Here is a 21,561-nt window from a genome sequence, read left to right on the forward strand (position 1 = left end):
AAAGATACTCTAATAAAAATAAAATTGCCTCAAAAAATAAATAAATAAAATTGGGGTGGGAAAAATAGATCAGCAACGAAAAACACTGGCTGACCGGCTGTTCTTCTAGGACCCCAAGTTGATTCCCAGGACCCATGTGGTGGCTCACAAACATCTGTGACTGCAGTTCAGGGGATATGATGCCGTCTTTTAACTTGTAGGCACTGCATACATGTGGTGCAAAGACATACATGCAGGCAAAATGCCCATACACATAAAATAAATAAATTGTATGTATGTATATATGCATATGTGTGTATATATGTATATATGTGTGTATATATATAAACAAAGCTATATATATATTTATATACCACCCCACCACCTCTAAGATACGAAAAGACAGGTGGGCCTGACGGTCCTGCTGCCATACTGTGTTAAAAAAGAAAAGAAAGAACAGGGCCAGCAACAAGCGGGCATCTAGGTGTTAGCATGGAGGCATGGAGGTGTGACCTGCAAGAAGACATTTTCACAGCTGGGTCCGTTAGTGCCCCCTGATGAAAGGCATTTCATCTTTAAAATATACATACAGGGTTTCTCTGTGTATTTCTGACTGTCCTGGAACTCTCTCTGTAGATCAGGCTGGCCTCGAACTCACACAGATCTGCCTGTCTCTGCCTTTCATGTTCTGGGATTAAAGGCATGCGCCACCACTACCCAGCCAAAAATAGTAATTTTAAAAACACTCTATAGTCCAATGTTGTATGTTAATTAAAAGTAAAAATAATACCAAAAAAAATTGTTGGGCATGGTGTCACACGCCTTTATCCCAGCACTCAGGAGGTAGAACCAGGCAGAACTCTGAGTTCAAGTTCTGGTCTACAGAGTGAGTTCCAGGACAACCAAGGCTACACAGAGAAACCCTGTCTCAAGGAGAAAAAAAGAAAAAAAAACGAAGAACAGCCTGGTGGCACATAGTAATAATCTCAGCACTTGAAACACAGAAGCCAGAGAATTTCCGATTGAGGCCAACCTCAGAGTCAAAGCAAGACTCTTTATTAAAAAAAAAATATATATATATATATATTTAAAATAATAGAGAGACTGGAGAGATGGCTCAGAGGTTAAGAGCACTGACTACTCTTCCAGAGGTCCTGAGTTCAGTTCCCAGCAACCACGTGGTGGCTCACAGCCATCTATAATGAGATCTGTTGCCCTCTTCTGGCATGCAAGCATACATGGAAGGAATGTTGTGTACATAATAAATAAATAAAAATAAGTAAATAATAGAACATCACAGATATCAATGCAAAATTAAGCAAACAAATAAAAAGGAACTCTGACCTATTCTTGCAACCACTGTTCATAAAGCTAAGTTATTTGTTGTTGTTGTTTTGTTTTTCCAGACAGGGTTTCAGAACTCTCTCTTCAGAAAGAGCAAGCCTGCAGGACTTGCAAGAACTACAATTCCCGGCAGCCCCTGCGGCGGTGCGACGCAATTTCGGTGCGTGCGCATTCGTGGAGTCCTGTGTCGTTCCCGCCAATTCTCGTGTCAGTCTAGTTCCTTCATGGAGCCGTTTGATCCTGCGGAGCTGCCGGAGCTACTCAAGCTATATTACCGAAGGCTCTTTCCCTACGCCCAGTACTATCGCTGGCTCAACTATGGAGGAGGTGATGGAGGCCGGGAGGGGATGGGTAGAGGGTCTGGGAGAGGTGTGTGAGGATGTTCTGGGCGGGATGTCCTTAAATGACTGTATAAAGGGCCTCTCTGAGTGTCCGATGTGTCTTCCTGCACCATCTCCATCCCGCCCCACCACCTCTAAGATACAAAAAGACAGATGGACATGACGGTCCAGTGGCCATACTGTGTTAGAAAAGAAAGAACAGGGCCAGCAACAAGCGGGCGTCTAGGTGTTAGCATGGAGGCATGGAGGCGAGACCTGCAAAAAGACACTTTCACAGCTGGGTCTGTTAGTGCCTCCCCCCCCCCTCCCCCCCCCCCTCCCCCCCCGGTGAAAGGCATTTCGTCTTTAAAATATTTACACCTCCTGCTTATTGTTCCCTAGCAAATGTGGAATAGTACGTTCCTTCAAATTACAGGCTAGGTAGAACAGTGTTGGGCACAAGGACACTCATGAAAAATATTCTAGAGGGCCCGGTGCCCACACCTGTAATCCTTACATTTGGGAAGCTGAGGCAGGTGAATTTTCCTGAGTTCCAAGGTCAGCCTGGGTTACATAGTAAACTTCAGGGCAGCCTAGTCTTTACAGTAAGACTCTGTCGTTTAATATGTGTATCTTCCTGTTAGTTGAGGTTGTATAATGCCCTAAACCGAATAAAGTGCCAAATTAAAATTGTTTTGCAGTGACAAAGAACTACTTTCAACACCGTGAATTTTCATTCACATTGAAGGATGATATTTATATTCGCTACCAGTCCTTCAACAACCAGAGCGATCTGGAAAAGGAGATGCAGAAGATGAATCCGTATAAGATTGATATCGGCGCTGTATATTCTCACAGAGTAAGGAGTCCTTTTTGTGTATGTTTCATAGGCTGCAGTGGGTTGGTGCCCCAGGTTTTGAAGGTAACGTTTTAGAGTTTGTTATAGTTGAAACACACTCATTTGGCGTGGCATGCATAGACCCTTGGGTTCCATAAACCAAGTGTGTTGGTGCATTTCCTGTAATCCCAGTGTAAAGGAAGCAGAGGCCAGAGGATCAGATATCCAAGGTCATCTCGGCTGCAGCGGAGTTGGAAACCAGTCTGAAATACATGAGACCGTGTCTTTAAAACAAAACAAAACAAAAAAATTCTTGCTGGAGTGGTGACACACTCCTTTAATCCCAGAGACAGGCGAATCTCTGAGTTTGAAACTAACCTCATCTACAGGGTGAGTGCCAGGACAGCAGAACTGCAAGAGAAACCCTGTCTCTGAAAACAAACAAACCAAAAGCCTTTGATTTGATTGGCTAAAAGAGAAAAATAAAATCAAATCTATATTTTAAAACAGAAAGGCTGAGGGTGAGGAGATATCTCAGTTGGTAAAACGCTTGAGGACCTGAGCTGAGAGTCCCCAGTACCCATGTCCTGCTGAGGCAGAGACAAGGGGATCCCTGGAGTTTGCTGGACAACCAGACTAGCACAATCAGGGAACTCGGGTTCAGGAAGAGACCTTGTCTCACTGAAGTGGAGAGAGGTTGAAGAAAACTCCCGACTTCAACCTCTGACAGACATACCTGCACCTGCAGACACAACACAATAAGTATAGTAAGTTTTTAATACGTTTCTCAGAAAAGGAGCTGGGATGTAGATTAGTCCTAGAGCATGTGTTGTGGGAGACCCTATGTTAGATCCTTAGATCCATGTTGCCCCAGGGGGTGGGAAACTAATGTTTATTCTTATTCTTTTTCTAATACATGAGACCTGAGAGCTCTTAGAATGTCCTGTCAATCCTTTCTTTCCCTAGTTCTGAAATTATACAACTGTATATGTACTTTTTATGGTCTTGGTCTGTACTTTTTATGGTCTGTTCTGACAGCTGTTGAATGGACTCAATATATTCAACGGTGGGGGAGCTACATTTTTTCTAAGCATCCCGTCCTTTGTCTTTGAAAGATCTTATTTCTGGGGATTTCAATGGTAGTTGATTAAACTCTTTTATACTTACCTCCCTCCCCATTCATAATCTTCCTGCTTCTGCCTCCTGAGGTGCTGGGATTTACTAAAGCACCTAGCTAATGTTTTCACTGGAAAGTGGTTTGGATGAGCCACGTTCTTGGGACTCTGAGATAAGTTTCTCCAGGTCTGTCAGAATAACATCTCCACTAGCATAGAGGCCTTCCGTTTACACACTGACCTGTCCCTAGAGCCTAGAACAGTACCCAGCATGTCTGGTCAGACTTTCCTAAGAGGAATCTAGTCTCCTGCCTGGGCTGTCAGTAAAAAGCAACAGACGGGAGGAGAAAGGACTGTGTCTCTGGCTGAGGAGAAGGCTCGTCAGGAAGAACACTTACTTTCGACCTGAGTTCAAACCTCCAGCATCCACGTCAAAGCTGGTTGTGTCTACACTCGGGGGACAGCAGGAGGATTAGAAATTCAAGGTTATGGGGCTGGAGAGATGGCTCAGCGGTTAAGAGCACTGGCTGCTCTTCCAGAGGTCCTGAGTTCAATTCCCAGCGACCGCATGGTGGCTCACAGTGTTATCCATATGGGATCTGATGCCCTCTTCTGGGAAGAAAAGAAATTCAAGGTTATACCAGGTAGTGGTGGTGTACACCTTTAGTCCCAGCACTCGGGAGGCAGAGGCAAGCAGATCTCTATGAGTTCGAGACCAGCCTGGTCTAGAGAACAAGTTCCAGGACAGGCTCCAAAGCTACAGAGAAACCCTGTCTCGGAAAAAAAAAAAAAAAAATTTAAGATTATCCTTGGCCACATAGGGAGTTCAAGGTCAGCCTGGGCTACTGAGACCCTGTCTCAAAACAGCAACGAAGACTCACTTGAGGAGATTTTTTTAATCAGTTGATGGGATCTAAAATAAGTATATATTTGTTATTTGTATGTATAGTAACAAAAATTTGTAAAGCACCCTGTAATAGGGATTATTTGTGTAAATTCTTCTTTATTAGAAACCTAAAATAACTTTATTAGTTCTTTTCCCGTTTTGGTTTTTTTTTGTTTTGTTTTTTGTTTTTTTGGGTTTTTTTTGTTGTTGTTGTTGTTTTTGTTTTTGTTTTTGTTTTTGTTTTTTTGAGACGGTTTCTCTGTACTCGCTCTGTAGACCAGGCTGGCCTCAAACTCACAGAAATCCACCTGCCTTTGCCTCCCAAGTGCTGGGATTAAAGATGTGCACCACCGCCGCCCTATGCTTTATTATTTTTATCATGAAACATATTTATAGAGAATATATTAAACTTTATTCTAAATCAATAAAAAAATAAAGCTATCACTAATTCAGATTGTGTAAGATTTAAAGTAATGGGCTCAAAGCCCCATAGACTGGTATTATGCAAGTTCTTTGACTCATTTTTCTATGTGAGTAGACATGAGCAATTCTGACAGAAACTGATTGGTATTTTGTATTTGTAGCCCAGTCAACACAATACGGTGAAGCTAGGAGCGTTCCAGGCTCAGGAGAAAGAACTGGTCTTTGACATTGACATGACAGACTACGATGACGTCAGGCGATGTTGCAGGTAAGCGCCTCCCTGGTGGGGTGGGTGATGTCCCTGGCAGTGAGTAATGATGGCTGTGTTCCAGTTCTGCAGACATATGTTCCAAGTGCTGGACTCTTATGACGATGGCCATGCGCATCATAGACCGAGCACTTAAGGGTACGTGGCCGTCCGGGTCTGCTTTCCTCAGCCTCTGTGTTTCGTTATCAGATCTCACACATTTCTAGTGTCTGCCCCTGAAACCTAAGAGGAAAAGGAAAGAGCGATTTGCAGTGAAGACAGCTGTGGAACAAGCCAGTGCACCTTCCCCCAGTGCAGTCCACTGAGAGCAGTTCTGTGTGCTAGGTACACATGAGAAAAATGAAGGACAAAATCAAGACTCTTACCCAGACTGGTTTGAAACTTGATCTAGTGCCAAGGATGACCTTGAACTCCTGATCCTCCTGCTCCCCCACCCCTATTATGGTACCCCTGAACTGATTCCCAGCAACTGTGTAGGTTGGCTCACAGCTGCTTCTAATTCTATTTTTAGGGATCCAATACCATCTTCTGGCCTCTGCAGGCACCATCGCACATATACACATATACACATAAATACTCTAAGTCAAGAAAGAAAGAAATCCTTGTCGGAAAGGTGAGGATGGGTAAAAAGAAAAAAATCGAGAGCTCAGGGCACAGCAAGCTCCGTGTAAGTCAGTATGATTAAAATGAGAAAGCAGTTGCTGTATGTCCTAGGGTTTCCATGGCTGTGTGGAGACACCATGACTACGGCAACTCTAGGGTTTCTCTGTAGCAGCCCTTGCTGTTCTGGAACTAGCTCTGTAGACCAGGCTGTCCTCGAACTCACAGAGATCTGCCTGCCTCTGCCTCCTGAGTGGTGGGGGGATTAAAGGCATGCACCACCACCATTGGGAATTAAGGATGTGCATGGCCACCACCCAGCGACCAGATCAGCTCTCACAAAGGAAAACATTTAACTGGGGTGGCTCACTACAGTTCAGAGGTTCCACCCATCATCATCATGGTGGAACATGGCAGCATTCAGGCAGACATGGAACTGAGAGTCCTACCTTTTGCAGGCAATACTGGCCATGACTTGGCATATATGAGACCTCAAAGCCTACCTCCAGAGCAACTTCCTGCAACAAGGCCACACCTCCTAATAGTGCCACTCCCTTTGGGGGCCATTTTCTGTCAGACCACCACACCGCAAGCATGAGCACCTGAGTTTGGATTTCCAGCACCTCTGTAAAAACCAAGCATGGTAGCACACACCTGTGACCACAGCACAGGGAAGTAGAAACAGATTCCAGAGGCTTGCCCAACCAACCCGTCTAGCTGAATCAGCAAGCCCCAGATTCAATGAGAGACCTCAAAAAATAAGGTGGACAAGAATAGGACACATCCAGTGTCAGCCTCTGAATTTTCCACATGTATGCACAGGCATGCACACCTATATATCAAATAGATACAAATTCAAAAACAAAATATAAGGAAGCCGAATCTGTTGGTAGAGGTGAGGGATCAGGAGTTCAAGGTCATCCTTGGAGATACAGCAAGTTTAAAACCAGCCTGGGTAACATAAACTTTGTCTCAAAATAGGAGAGTACTTGTGGAAAACATGAGAAATGAGAAAGTTAAAGCTAGGTTATAAAATGTCTTCAAACCTATTCTGTCCCTCTGCAGAGGACTTTGGGTTTAAGCACCGCCTCTGGGTGTACTCAGGAAGGAGAGGTGTTCATTGTTGGGTCTGTGATGAGTCCGTTAGAAAGCTGTCCTCTGCTGTGCGTTCTGGGATAGTAGAGTACTTGAGTCTTGTAAAGGTAAGCTTCTCTCTCTTTTTAAAAGATTTATTTATTTACTATGTATACAGTGTTCTGCCTGCATGTGTGCCTGCAGGCCAGAAGAGGGCACCAGATCTCATTACAGATGGTTGTGAGCCACCCAGTGGTTTGCTGGAAACTGAACTCAGGTCCTCTGGAAGATAGTTTCCACATCTTTAGTAGATATTACCAAGCCTGGAACTTTTAGTGGCACAGAAAATTATCTTTTTTTTTTTTTTTAAAGATTTATTTATTTATTATGTATACAGCATTCTGTCTGCATGCCAGAAGAGGGCACCAGATCTCATTACAGATGGTTGTGAGCCACCATGTGGTTGCTGGGAATTGAACTCAGGACCTTTGGAAGAGCAGCCAGTGCTCTTAACCTCTGAGTCATCTCTCCAGCCCGAGAAAATTATCTTTTAGAGCATTCATGTTTTAGACTAAGTGATCTTAGCAGTGGTCATTTAAAATCATAGTAACTACTTTTTGAAAGATACTACACACACATTCACGTCAAAACACACATATGCTCGCACATACACATACCCTGGCATACACACACATGGCATATGACATGCACACACGTACATATACATGCACATAGCCAGGCATACATACACATGACATGCACACATACACTCACACACACGCAGACATAAGGCTCAGGTAACATTGCAGGAGAGAAAATGGAAGGAATGAGCCAGAGGATGGGAGACGTGTGGCAGAGCTGTGTTCTGGACGAGACGGCCACTGCACAGATGTGGACTCACCACTGCCGTCCGTCTGCACGTGCTCTACATGTGATGGGGCTGTCAGTTCATTTGTCAGGGACTAGTGGGGTGGGCATGTCATTCTCATCAGTAGTGTAGTCACTAATAAGTTGCCCTAGCTCTAGGAAATGACCTCTCATCCACACTGGGGCAAGAAACTTTAAACTCATCCACACGGATGGCCTGAAAATGAGAAGAAGGCCTGTTGGGAAGAGGGTTGGGGGGGTAAAAATAGTTCAAATTCATCATATAAATATGTGAAACTCAATAGATAAATTATTTATATTTTAAAAATGTAGATGGCATCTTACACCCATAATTCTAGCACCAAGGGCTGAAGGGAGCAGGAGACTGTGAGCTCCAGGCCAGCCTGGGCTGTAGAGTGAGACCCTGCTTCCAATAACAAACGATGCTAATATTTTTTTTTTTATGTGCATTGGTACAAAGGTGTTAGATCCCCTGCGATTGGATCTTAAGACAGTTGTGAGCTGCCATGTGGGTGCTGGGAATTGAACCCGGGTTCTCTGGAAGAGCAGTCAGTACTCTTAACCACTGAACCATCTCTCCAGCCCCGATGCTAAATATTTTGGTGCTCGGTGCTGTGGGATAACGTCTTTGTACACTATAAAGATTTGTCACTCGCACTGATTTAATAAAACGCTCACTGGCCAATAGCTAGGCAGGAAGTATAGATGGGGCAACCAGACTGAGAATTCTGGGAAGAGGAAAAACAGAGATGCAGTCACCAGCCAGACACAGAGGAAGCAAGACAAGAATGCCTTACTGAGAAGAGGTACAAAGCCACGTGTCTAAACATAGATAAGAATTATGGGTTAAGGGGCTGGAGAGATGGCTCAGCGGTTAAGAGCATTGCCTGCTCTTCCAAAGGTCCTGAGTTCAATTCCCAGCAACCACGTGGTGGCTCACAACCATCTGTAATGGTGCCCTCTTCTGGCCTTCAGGCATACACACAGAAAGAATATTGCATAAATAAATAAATATTTAAAAAAAAAAGAATTATGGGTTAAGTTGTAAGAGGTAGTTGTAATAAGTCTAAACACTGGGCCAAACAGTTTATAATTAATATAAGCCTCTGTGTTTATGTGGGAGTGAATGACTGTGGGACCAGGTGGGACAGAAATTTTCCATCAACAGCTAAGGATCCTCCTTTGTAGCAAAAGGAAAATTCATTTGCTTCTCTAGTTAATTTTATCCAATAAAGTTAACAGAAAGTCAGGGGTATTAAGATTCTGGGCTGGAGAGATGGCTCAGTGGTTAAAAGAACTTCCTAGTCTTGCAGAGGACCCTGATTCAGTTTCCCGCACCCACGTGGTAGCTCACAACCACCTGTAACTCCAGTTCCCAGGATCTGACTCCATCTTATGGGCTTTACAGCTACAACACTCTTGTAATACACATACATATACTCAGGTATACATATATTCAAAAATTAAATATTTTTTTAATACTGAAACAATATCCAAGCTCCTATACTTCCAAATTTAGCCACTATCTATAGCTTTAACTGGAATAGTAGAACATATTAAAGATATTTTAATAATTTTATTTATGCTTTATAATATACATAAATAAAGGTCTTTTTTGGTGGGGTTTTTTTTTTCAGGGTGGTCAAGACGTTAAGAAGAAGGTTCACCTAAGTGAAAGACTTCACCCTTTTGTCAGGTCTGTTGGGAGAGACTCCCTGGGCTTCTCTGGTTTGCTGTGTGTGCTTGTAGAGGTCTCTTGCTGTCAGTTTTCACCTCCGAGGAGCATGCTTAGTAACAGTTGCAGTTGTCAGGCTTTTATTTGATGTCACGCTATTCCTGTGTGTTCTATGGTTCTCCGTGACCTTCATGACTTCATGAGAAACGTGACAGTATCTCCGTTGAAATCACATGGCCTGCTTGCCATCACACAAGTAATGTTGACATCTAGCAAGCAGGCCCAAGTCTACCTACCTCTATAGCCCATGTTTTCTCTACACCTGTTCTGCCCTGTGATCCTGATTAAATGGTGAAGGCACCACTTCCTATGGAAATGATGTGGAGGGCTGGACCTTCTTGAGCGAGCTGTGGCAGAGACAAACAGGACGTGAAGGATATTTGTAAACCCCAAGCATTATGCACTTGTTGCTATTTTTTATTTTGTTTTGAGAGGGTTACTATAGACCAGGCTGGCCTCTGCCTCCTGAGTGCTGGGATTAAAGGTGTGTGCCACCATGCTAGGCAGCTGTTGTGATTGTAAAGCAGGAAACTAGATCCTACATGTAATACTGATATGTTGTCCTACGTGCAATACTGATTGGTTGTCCTACGTGCAATACTTATCCTACATGCAATACTTATAGGTTGTCCTGAGTTGATTATTTATACCAGTGTTACATGTTCTATGTTAGTAACCTTATAGATTGTAGGATTTAAGAAGTAATCATTTAGGCCAGGCATGATGGCACACACCTTTAATCCCAGCACCAGGAGGCAGAAGCAGTCGGTCTCTATAGAGGCCTGCCTGGTCTCCAGAGGAGTTCCAAGTGATCCAGAGTTACACAGTGAAATGCTGTCTCAAAATTAAAAATAAATAAATAAAATTAAAAGAAGCAAACCTTTCCTTAATACTTACCTATCCTGTACATGCTAGGTAATTTCCCGTTTAAGTGTATAGTTTTAACTCCACTAACAAAAAGGTCTCATTGCTTTTATCTAGTTCTAGGAATTTGGGAAGCGTAAACAGTGACCTCACCCAGTAGGAGAGTGTCTGCATGTCCTGTGTGTTACTGTTACTGTTATTCCTTTAGGAGATCAATAAACATAATTCGGAAATACTTTGAAGAATATGCCTTAGTTGGTCAAGATATTCTTGAAAATAAAGAAAACTGGGAGAAGATTTTAGCCCTTGTTCCTGAGAATATCCTTTCCTGTGGTCACTGTGTGAGGCAGTCATGTCGGTCTGTGACATTATAGATGGTACTGCTTGTGTGGTCTCCTACGTTCCTGCAACTTTCATCTTTTGTTTCCTGCTTGGCTACAGTAAGAAATGAGACCATTTTGTAAAATTTTCTCCTTTCATAAGTTGTTCCCAGAATTAATGGTTAAAGAAGGGGGAGTCATTTAGTCTGGGAAAACTTTATTATAATGCCTTTTAATTATTTTGGCATCTTTCTGTCATTTTACTATGATATTTTTATAAGGGACTTGTTTGTTTAATTTTTTTTTTCCAAGACAGGGTTTTTCAGTGTAGCTTTTGGCTGTCCTGGAACTCGCTCTGTAGACCAGGCTGGCCTGGAACTCGCTCTGTAGACCAGGCTGGCCTGGAACTCAGAGATCTACCTGCCTCTGCATCCCTAGTGCTGGGATTAAAGGCGTGCGCCACCACTTCCCGGCTCTAAAGGAATTTTTTTTACTGCTGTAAGTGCCTGTCATTTTTGTTTTCGGAATCATTAAATAGTTCCTAAGTGTGGGAAGCTCCAGCATCCCTGTAATGATACATACTACAGACTGACATACTCAGGTATTCCACATCAGTGTGTTCCTTAATGATGCGTCACCAATTCATGATGAGCTTCACAAGGGCTTTCAAAGGCTTCACAGTTCATCTCAGCGCTGGGAGTATCTGAAGAAAGTGGTCAACACATCCCAGGTATTGAAATCTGTACTTCCCAATATCATAATACAATTCCTGATTAAGTTATGATTGTTTTTGCTTGGTCATTTAAAGATGGCTGAAGGAGATCTTTCTTTCTAGAATATGAAGAATGATAAGTGTGGTCCCTGGCTGGAGTGGGAGATTATGCTCCAGTACTGTTTCCCACGCCTGGATATCAACGTGAGCAAAGGAATCAACCATTTACTGAAGAGCCCGTTTAGCGTTCATCCTAAAACAGGTACAGTGCGAGGAAAGTAAGAAAAACTAAAAGAAAAGGTTTTCTCTTGAGACAGGGTCTCACTATGTAGAACTGGCTGGCCTGGAACTCACTGTGTAGACCAGGCTTCCCTCACAGAGCTCTGCCTGCCTCTGCCTCTGAGTGCTAGAATTAAAGGCATGTTGCGCCATGCCTGGCTTGTTATCTTTGGTATTAGCAAGGATGTCATTAGTTGTGAATAATATATATCAACTTGTTTGACCTTGCCCGTTAAGTAGCCACCAGGTGAATTGCTACTATATAAAGGTTTCAGGGCTGGGGGTGTGAGGCTCAGTTTACAAAGTGCTTGCCTGGCATGCACAGAAGCCCTGGGTTCCATCCCCAGCAACCATAAGCTATGTGTGATGGCACAAGCCTGGAATCTCACTAATCAGGAGGTGGACGCAGGAGAATCAGAAGTTTGAAGTCATCGTCAGCAACATGGAGATTGAGAGGCAATATGAGAGCCTTGTCTCAAGAAAGACAAAAAGAAGAAAACCTATTAGGAGAAATAAACTGAAGCCAAGTACAAAGTTATTATACACCTGTAATTTCAGCACTCAGGATGTAGGAGCGAGAGGGGAGCAGGAGGATCAGAGCCATCCTCCGCTACACAGATTGTTCCAGGCTAGCCCAGGTACTCCATAATGAGATCCCATTTCAGCCCTTAGTTGTGAATTTTATGTATTGTCCCAAGTGTAAATTGTTTTGTGGGGTTTGTTTGTTTTTCCAGACAGGGTTTCTCTGTGTAGCCCTGGCTGTCCTGGAGACCAGGCTGGCCTTGAACTAAGTGTAGATTTATAAGGTAATGCCATCAAAAGTCATCTGTCACTTAGCAACAGAAATACCTTTAGAGAAATATCACTTTATATTGTGCAGACATCACAGTATATTTTATACAAACTAAGCTGGACAGTATCTTATAATATCACCATTGTATGCAGCCCATTCATTGACCAAAATAGCATCTGGGCACATGATTATATATTTCCAAAATGCTCCATAAAGATGTCCAGTGTGGAACTGGTGAGATGGCTCAGCAGGTTAGAGCCCCTTGATGACCTAGATTCAGTTTTCTGGACTACATGGTTGAAGAAGAAAACCAACTCCTACAAATTGTCCTCGAACTTACACACATACATATAAATAAATGGTTTAAAAAAAAAAAAACTTTTAGAGCTGTCCAGGGGCTAGATAGATGGTTCAGTGGTTAAGAACATGTACTGTTCTTCCAGAAGACATGAATTCAAATCCTACAGCCATATCAGGTAACTCAACTGCCTAAACTTCAGCTCCAAGGGGATCTGATACCTCTGGCCTCTGCAGGCACCTGTACACGTGTACATAGAACACACACATACAGTTAAAAATAATAAAAATAAATTTAAGATATCCATTGTAGTCAAGTGTGGTGGTAAATACCTGTAGTCTCAGCACTTAGGGGATTCATAAATTCAAGACCAACCTGGGCTACATAGTGAGAACTTGTCCCCAAACAACCTGAGCATGATAGCTCATGTATATCATCCATCCCAGTACTCAGGCAGAGACAGAAAGACTCACAAGTTCAAAGCCAGCCTGGTCTACATAGTAGTGAGTTCAAGGATAGCCAGAGCTGTCTCCAAAAACGTGAAAAATAAATGTGTGTGTGTATGTTCATGTGCATGTGAAGGATTGAACCTAGGACCTCATGTGCATGTGAAGGATTGAACCTAGGACCTCATGTGCATGTGAAGGATTGAACCTAGGACCTCATGTGCATGTGAAGGATTGAACCTAGGACCTCATGTGCATGTGAAGGATTGAACCTAGGACCTCATGTGCATGTGAAGGATTGAACCTAGGACCTCATGTGCATGTGAAGGATTGAACCTAGGACCTCATGTACATGCGTGCACCTCAAACACTGCCACTAAACTGTCACCCCAGCACTTCGTAAAAATTTAACCAAAAATAATTCAGAGACATAGCAGCCCACCATCATGTCTTTATAACTTCTGGCTCTTACAGGTCGCGTTTCTGTACCAATTGATTTTCAGAAAGTGGACCAGTTTGATCCATTTGCTGTTCCAACCATAAGGTATGTTCCAGATCATGGATCATTCCTCATTTGTGACTATTCTTCTGGGCTTTAAATAGATTATCCTAGATCGCTGAATGGAGAAGTAGCTTCACGGGGTGACAGATTTGGAGGTGTTTAGTACTAGGGATTATATGGTAATACTTTAGGGGGGCCATGCATGTTTTTAGCTGTTTTGTGGGGAAAAGCATTTTAAGGTCAAATAAGCCTGTGAGAGCTAAGGGGGATAAATAGCTCAGTAGTAAGTGTACTGGGCCCAAAACACAGCATTAAAAATAATAAGTTTGGGGAACGCCAATTCAAGCAACTAGAAGTTTTAGGCAGAGCTTGGGAAGAGGGCTCCTCGAATGACGCTCAAGCATTAAGACCTGGGTTGAGCCGGGCGGTGGTGGCGCACGCCTTTAATCCCAGCACTCGGGAGGCAGAGGCAGGCAGGTCTCTGTGAGTTCGAGGCCATCCTGGTCTACAAGAGCTAGCTCCAGGACAGCTAGGGCTGTTACACAGAGAAACCAAAAAAAAAAAAAGACCTGGGTTGAAATCCCTAGACCCTACTTAGAGCCAGGCACAGTAACATGTAGCTGTGACCTCCGTGTGTTGTGGTGACATGAGAGTGAGAAACAGGAACATCCCCAGAAGCTCACAGGCCAGTTAGCCCAAAATACACAGCAGAAAACAAGAGACAGAACCCGTCTCAATTAAGGTCGCAGGTGAGGGTCAGCACCCGAGCTTCTGCTTCCATGGGTACTGTAGCTCACATATACATATGCATACATGAAAGTTTTAGCCTAGAGATGTACACGGGTGTGGCTTAGTGACAGAGCACTTGCCAAGCATATTGCATATGCAAGGCACTGGGTTAGATCCCCAGCACCATGTTCAGAAGATCTTGCCAGGCGTGGTGGCACATACCATCAATCCAGACGAGATTGTACTGCCTGAGACTTAGCTAACAGGTTGTTTGTTTGTTGTTATACCAGAAGTGGTGCTCACGGCCTTACATACTTAGATAGTCGCTCCACCACTAAGCTACACCCCAGGCACATGTTTTTCTCACAGAAGTTCCATGGGTGATTGAGTCTAGAAACCAACTTAAAATTCTCTTATTCTATTGCTTGTAGCGCCATCTGCCGAGAATTGGATGTGGTTTCCAGTAATGAAAAGGACAGAGAGGAACATGGAGGCGAATCTGAAAGCAAACCAAGAATCAGAGGTAAGCAGATGTGGGTCGTTTGTCCTGAGTCAGCTCAGTGGTAACGCTGTTCCAGCACTGCCCTTCTCTTGTGGGGTGCTTCCCTGCTTAGATAGATTGATTCCTAAGGACTTTGTTTTCTGGTGTTGGGGTTGTTTTGAATGGGATATTTTCCCTAATTTCTTTCTCTGAGAATACACTATTGGTTTATATGAAGCCTGCAAGTTTCCTAGTATATTTTATGGAGTCTTTAAAGTATTGTGTCATCCCCGGGTGGTGGTGGCTTTAATCCCAGCGCTCGGAAGGCAGAGACAGGTGGATCTCTGAATTCTAAGCCAGTCTGGTCTACAAGAGCTAGTTCCAGGGCAGATTCCAAAACTACAGAGAACTCCTGTCTTAAAAAAACAACAAACAAAAAAAGAATTGCATTATCTGCAAATATAGATATTATGACTTCCTCCTTTCCTATGTTTATTCTTTTTTGTTCTGTTTTCTGTAACTGCTATAGCAGACTTTGAGCTCAGATAAAGGGTAGGGGTGGGGGAGGTGCTGGAGAGATATCTCAGCAATTAAGAGCACTTGATGCTCTTACAGAGGACCCAGGTTCAGTTTCCAGGCCCATATTATAACAGCTGGCTATAACACAAGTCCCAGGAGGTCCACTGCCCTTTTCTGGCTCCCATGGGCACTGCGTGCATGTGGTGCACAGACATACATTCAGATACTAATACACACAAAATAAAAATAAAACCTAAAAAGCTATAAAATAAAAAAAGAGGGAAGGCTGGACATCCTTGTCTTGTTCTTGATTTTTGAGGAAATGGTCTTGGTCTGTCCCCATTTACTGTAATATTGACTGTAGGTTTATTGTATATGGCCTTTATCATTTTGAGGTATGTACCAACTATTCCTAAAGTCTCCAGAATAGAAATGCTTGTGTGGTTTCTGTCTTAAGTTTATTTATATGATGTATTACATTTATTGATTGTGTATGTGTATATATATATTGAATCAACCTTGCCTCTCTGGCATGAAGCCTATTTGTTCATAGTGTATAATCTTAAAGTGTTCTTAAATCCAGTTCACAAGTAGAGGATTCTTATAGCTATGCTCACCAAAGAAATTTGTCTGTAGTTTCTTTTTTGTTGTGTATTTTCCTGGTTTTGCTACCAGGATATTGGCTTTGGTAGTGTTCTTTTGTTTTCTGCTTGTAGAACAAGGTTCTTAAAAGTTGGTGAGATCTTCAGGCAAGGTGGCACATACATTTAATGCCAGCACTTAGGTAGCAGAGGCAAGAGAGTCTCTGAGACTTCTAGGCCAGTCTGGTCTACAACAGAGTTCCAGCACAGCCAGGGCTACAGTGTGAGACCCTGTCTCAAAGAAAAGAAAACAAAACAATTCAGCAGTGACTGTCCAGTCCTGGCTCTGTGGGGGGGGAGAGGGGGCGGGGGGATCTCTCTTTCCCTGGAATCTGTTGGAATGACCCTGTACTTCTCTAACTTAGGTCATTCATATCTCCTCTATTTCTTTTTATCATGGTAGCTAAGTTTGTCAATCTTACTACTTTGTTTTTGAAAAACAAAGAACCAACTCTGGTTGGTTGTTTTTAAAATATTCATGCTTGGCCGGGTGGTGGTGGCGCACGCCTTTAATTCCCACCAGCACGTGGGAGGCAGAGGCAGGTGGATCTCTGTGAGTTCGAGGCCAGCCTGGTCTACAGAGTGAGTTCCAGAACAACTAGGACTGTTACACAGAGAAATCCTATCGGGGAGGGGGGGATGAATTTCATGCTCTGCCAGTGTGCTAGTTCTAATGTGCATGCTTTATAATTTAGATTATAAGAAGACCAGTCTAGCACCGTACGTGAAAGTATTTGAACAGTTTCTTGAAAACCTGGATAAGTCCCGGAAAGGCGAACTTCTCAAGAAGAGCGGTAAGATGGCACTCCCCTTGTGCCTAGCAGGATCTTCTAAATTTGATAGTTTACAGCTCCCAGCAAATGAGCAACTTTCTAGTCTTTGTAAAACTAACCTTTGTCGAATCTAGTTTTTCTAAAAATAACAATTTATTGTAACTTTAGTGGGTTCTTGTTTTTTAGTTGTTGTTTTTACATTTATTTGTTTATTAAATTTGATAGTTTACAGCTCCCAGCAAATGAGCAACTTTCTAGATTATAGGCCTGTACCTGAGTTGAATCAAGAAACTTTTATCAAAAACAAACAAACAACTAAGGATTTGCAGGGCAGTTAGCAGGTAAAGTTGCTTGCTGCCAGGCCTGACAACCTGAGTTCAATCCCCTGGGACCATACAGTAGAAAGACAGAAGTAACTCTCGCAGATCATCATCTGGTCAATTACAGTGCACTGTGTGCTTGCTTACACACACACACACACACACACACACACGCACGCACATACACACACGCACACAAACACAGGAACACACGTACACACACCTCCCTAAATAAACAGATGTAAGAGTATGGGCCAGAGTAGGAACAGGAAAATAGTAAAGATTTTTATGGAAAAAAATGCCTTGATTTGTACTCTGACTAAAAGCAGATCTGGGCTGGTGATGCAGCTCTGTTAGTAGAGCCCTGGCCTAGCATGAATGGAACCCTGTGTTCAGTGCCCAGCACCACATACACCTATGCACTGGTCATCCGATGCACGCCTGTAATACTAGCACTTCTGTAGGGATAAGTCCCTTGGGGGGCGTGTTCGCCTTGGGCTAATGTCTGCCTATAAATTTGGCGAGCTCCCAGCCGTCACTTCTGCTTTCCTGGTCTCCTCCGGATGGTGGTTCTGTAAGTCTATTTCTACATTAAAGCTATAGATATATATATTTTTACAATCTGTCTGCATTCGTTTACGCTGTTACATTTTGGCACCCAACGTGGGGCTATTTTGCCCCCGACTCAAGCGGGTAGCCCGCTAGCTAACACAGCACCCTCCTGGGTGCTGTTTTTTAGTTCGTGACTCAGGCCCCAGTTCCCCAGACACACTCGGCCACACAGGCCCATTCTGCCCCGCCTGCTCGCCAGAGCAATTAACCCCTCCCTGCCTGCCTTGGCTAAGTTTGGAGCTGAACCCCACTGCCTGAATTAGCAGGCAACAAAAGCCGCCACAGTGGCAGATTTGGTCTGATACAAAGTGACTTGCCCGGGCGGTGGTGGCGCAAGCCTTTGATACCAGCACTTGGGAGGCAAAGACAGGGTTTCTCTGTGGTTTTGGAGCCTGTCCTGGAACTAGCTCTTGTAGACCAGGCTGGTCTCGAACTCACAGAGATCCGCCTGCCACTGCCCAGCCCCGCTTCATTTTTTTAATTTAATTTGTGTTGGATTCCAAAGTGCCTAAGAAAAAGTTTTGCTCATAGTGAACACTCATATATCTTTACTGAATGAACTTAAAGCCTCATCATTGCTGGTATTCCAAGTAGCCATACCAAGTCCTTCAATTTCTTTTTATTTTGTGTGTGTGTGTGTGTGTGTGTGTTTGCATGCACAGTGTGCACAGAATGTGAGTGGAAATCAGAAGACAACTTGTGGTAGTTAGTTCTCTCCTTCCACCCATGTCGGTCCTGGGGATTGAACTCAGGTTTTCAGACTTGGTAGTAAGTGCCCATACCCACTGAGCCATTGCCAGCCAAGTCCTTTGTATTCCCATTCTGTACTGGATCAGCCTATAATGTGGGGCTTCAACAAATGTAAAACAATCTTTATATATGGTGTGAATTTAATAAAAGCATTGAACTAATCAGAATAGGGTTTTATTTTCCTTTACTAATTTTCACTTAAAAACATATTTTCAGTTTTTAAATTTTGTTTTCTATCTTGTTTTAGATTTACAAAAAGATTTCTGAAGAAAACAACTTCCATCAAACCAATGCCTTCCACCTTTAACCATGGACCAAATATTTTAAGAATCATTTAATAAATATGGCAGAATCATCTATGTGCCTTAATCCTTAAAGCAAAGCAGAGTGTCCTTCCACTGGTAACTAAACCAATCAGTTTCCAAAGATAAGAGTTAGATGAACAGTACTAGGACCTAATAGAATGTTCTTTTTCAAGTAATTTCAATTTTAGCTTCTTTTCCTCTCAAAACTGGATAAGTTTTCCACAAAGAGGCATCTTTAAAATGTAACCAATTTAGACCCAGGCATGGTGGAGTATGCTTTTAATTTTTATTTTTTTATTTTTTTTGGGGGGGTGTTTCGAGACAGGGTTTCTCTGGTTTTGGAGCCTGTCCTGGAACTAGCTCTTATAGACCAGGCTGGTCTTGAACTCACAGAGATCCTGGAGTATGCTTTTAATCCCAGCACTCAGGAGGCAGAAGCAGGTGGATCTTTAAGTTTGAGTCTAGCCTGGTCTACAAAGCTAGTTCCAGGACAGCCAGAGTTGTTACATGGAGAAACTCTGAGAAGCCCTGTCTTGCAAAACCAAGGGGGAAATAAAGTAGCTAACTTAATCCAAACAGAAACTATTGCAGGGGTGAGGACATAATGGGCACGCCATTCACCCAGCATGCAGAGGCAGAGCAGGTAGGACTCTGTTTCAGGGAGCCTGGTCTATGGATCAGGTTCTAGGTCAGCAGAGCTCAAGAGTTATGGTGGTCCACACCTTTAGTCCCAGCACTCCTTAGAAGCAGGAGGATCTCTTTGAATTCAAGGACAGCCTGGTCTACAAAGTAAGCTCCAGGACAGCCAAGCTACACAGAGAAACCCTGTCTCAAAAGAAAAAAAAGAATTACGTTGTGAGACCCTGTCTCGACTAAATAAATAAATTTTATGTGTGTGTTATATATATTATTGTATACTATATATAGTATGTATTATATGTAATACATATGTGTTGTATGTATAGTATGTGTGTGCATGTGTATATACATATATGTGTGATTTCAGAATTTCCTAGTCCTTGTAAAGTCTACTACCTCCATTAATCCTGATTTACTCATCCTAATTCTCATTGAATTCTCAATACAGGTTTCTTTTTATTTCGGTGTTATTAGGGTGGGTATTTCACCTGCAGGTATGTCTGTGCACTACGTGCACGTAATGACCTCAGAGCCCAGAAGAGTTGGAGTTCCCCCAGGAGTTGGGAGTTACAGACAGAAGTGCTTGTAGGTGCTTCCCATTAAACCCGGCCCTCTGAAACAGCAGTTAGTGCTCTTATCTGCTGAGTCGGGTATCCAGCCCAGATTTTATTATTTTATTTACTTACTTGTATATGTGCTCTTATACTTGTGGTGTCTGTTCTCTTCCACCTTTTGACGGGTTTCATGGCTGGATCCCTCTCCAGTCACCAGACATGCACAGTGAGCTCCTGTACCAGATGGAGCATCTGGCCAGCCCAGTTTAAATTACCTTTCAGAACATTTAAATGTCGCAATGCTTCCTATAAAACGGAGCCAGTTAAATCGAGTAAGTGTTAAGCTAGGCAGATATGGTGGTGCATAGCTGTAAGTCCAACACTGGGAGGACTGCTGCAAGTTCGAGGCTAGCTTGGGCATACAGAGATCCTGCTTTTAAAACAGGCAAAAACCCTTTAGGTGACATAAGTAATCCAGGTTCAGATTTGTTGATCCTTTTGTAGAACTAAGAGATGGTGTGTAAATCAGCAACTATTTAACAAAATATTAGTTTTACTGTATATTCTATTTCCAAAGAGTACGTGTGAGGTTTCGTTTTGAGACAGGCTGTCGATATCTCGCCCAGGCCAATTCTAAATTTGCCAGATTCAGAGGCAAGTGCATCTCTATGAGTTCGAGGTCAGCCTGATCTACACAGTAACACCATGTCTCAAAAGCACTTGGAATTGAAGGCTTGGTGGCCCATGCCCTTAAATTACAGCACTCAGGAAGCAGAGGCAGGTGATTCCTAGGTGAGTTCGAACCCAGCCAAGACTACATAAAGAGGCCTTGTCTCAAAACAAAAAGCCTCGCACACGATTCTGTGTTGCTGTTTTGCTGAGGGTGGCTTAGACCCTTCAACCCTTCTTCCACCTCTCAAATGCTGGTTTGCAGGTTCGCAGGCTTATACCACCGTTTCCGATTTTTACGTGGAGCTGGGACTTCTTGTACACTAGTCACTCTACCAACCAAGCTACATTCCTACGCTGACTCTAAAATGGGTGAGTTTTAGAATATCTGAGAAGTGCCCACAATAAAAGGCCAAGCGAATTGTGTTTAAGCTCTGTGTGTATCCCTGGCTGTCCTCGAACTCACGGAGATCCGCCTGCCTCTACCTCCCGAGTGCTGGGATAAAGCGGTTTTCCCGGAGAGAACCCGGCTTTCGCTGCCCTAAATCGTCTATCCCAAAATTAAAACAACTTGATGTAACAAGCCGCTTCTCTCCAACGCGCGGACACGGGCTGTAAACTCGCGTCCGGTTCTAGAGAAGGGCAACTGTAGGAACGCCGTTTTAGACAGCTGTCGCGACTCCGCCACAGGACTCCGGGCGCGTCCCTCGGGGTCAAGGCCACGGCGGGGCGGCTCCGGCCAGGCCCGCGCGTCCTCTACGGAATTCATCGCCTTATTTAGGCGGCGTCACCACGACGCCGGGCGAACAGCTGCTCGGACCGCCGGAGGAAGTGCAGGCCGGCGCGCCCGACCCGGAAGCGCATGTTGGTCCCGCCCCCTCGGCT

General features: G+C 43.5%; 1 protein-coding gene across 1 annotated transcript; it reads left to right on the forward strand.

The window, feature by feature from the left end:
• The first annotated feature begins 1,524 nt into the window (after positions 1-1,524).
• On the forward strand, positions 1,525-18,866 carry Prim1 (DNA primase subunit 1). The gene is made up of 13 exons (XM_041673048.1): positions 1,525-1,650; positions 2,345-2,502; positions 5,067-5,173; positions 5,238-5,311; positions 6,839-6,975; positions 9,373-9,431; positions 10,543-10,652; positions 11,293-11,384; positions 11,490-11,628; positions 13,657-13,726; positions 14,845-14,936; positions 16,750-16,848; positions 18,757-18,866. The coding sequence occupies exons 1-13, from the start codon at positions 1,548-1,550 to the stop codon at positions 18,774-18,776; spliced, it is 1,260 nt and encodes a 419-aa protein (XP_041528982.1). The 5' UTR covers positions 1,525-1,547; the 3' UTR covers positions 18,777-18,866.
• Positions 18,867-21,561: the final 2,695 nt, after the last annotated feature.

This window comes from Microtus oregoni, unplaced genomic scaffold (assembly GCF_018167655.1).
Source record: "Microtus oregoni isolate MIOR12 unplaced genomic scaffold, Mior012 000001F_ref0000356, whole genome shotgun sequence".
Taxonomy (NCBI): Eukaryota; Metazoa; Chordata; class Mammalia; order Rodentia; family Cricetidae; genus Microtus; species Microtus oregoni.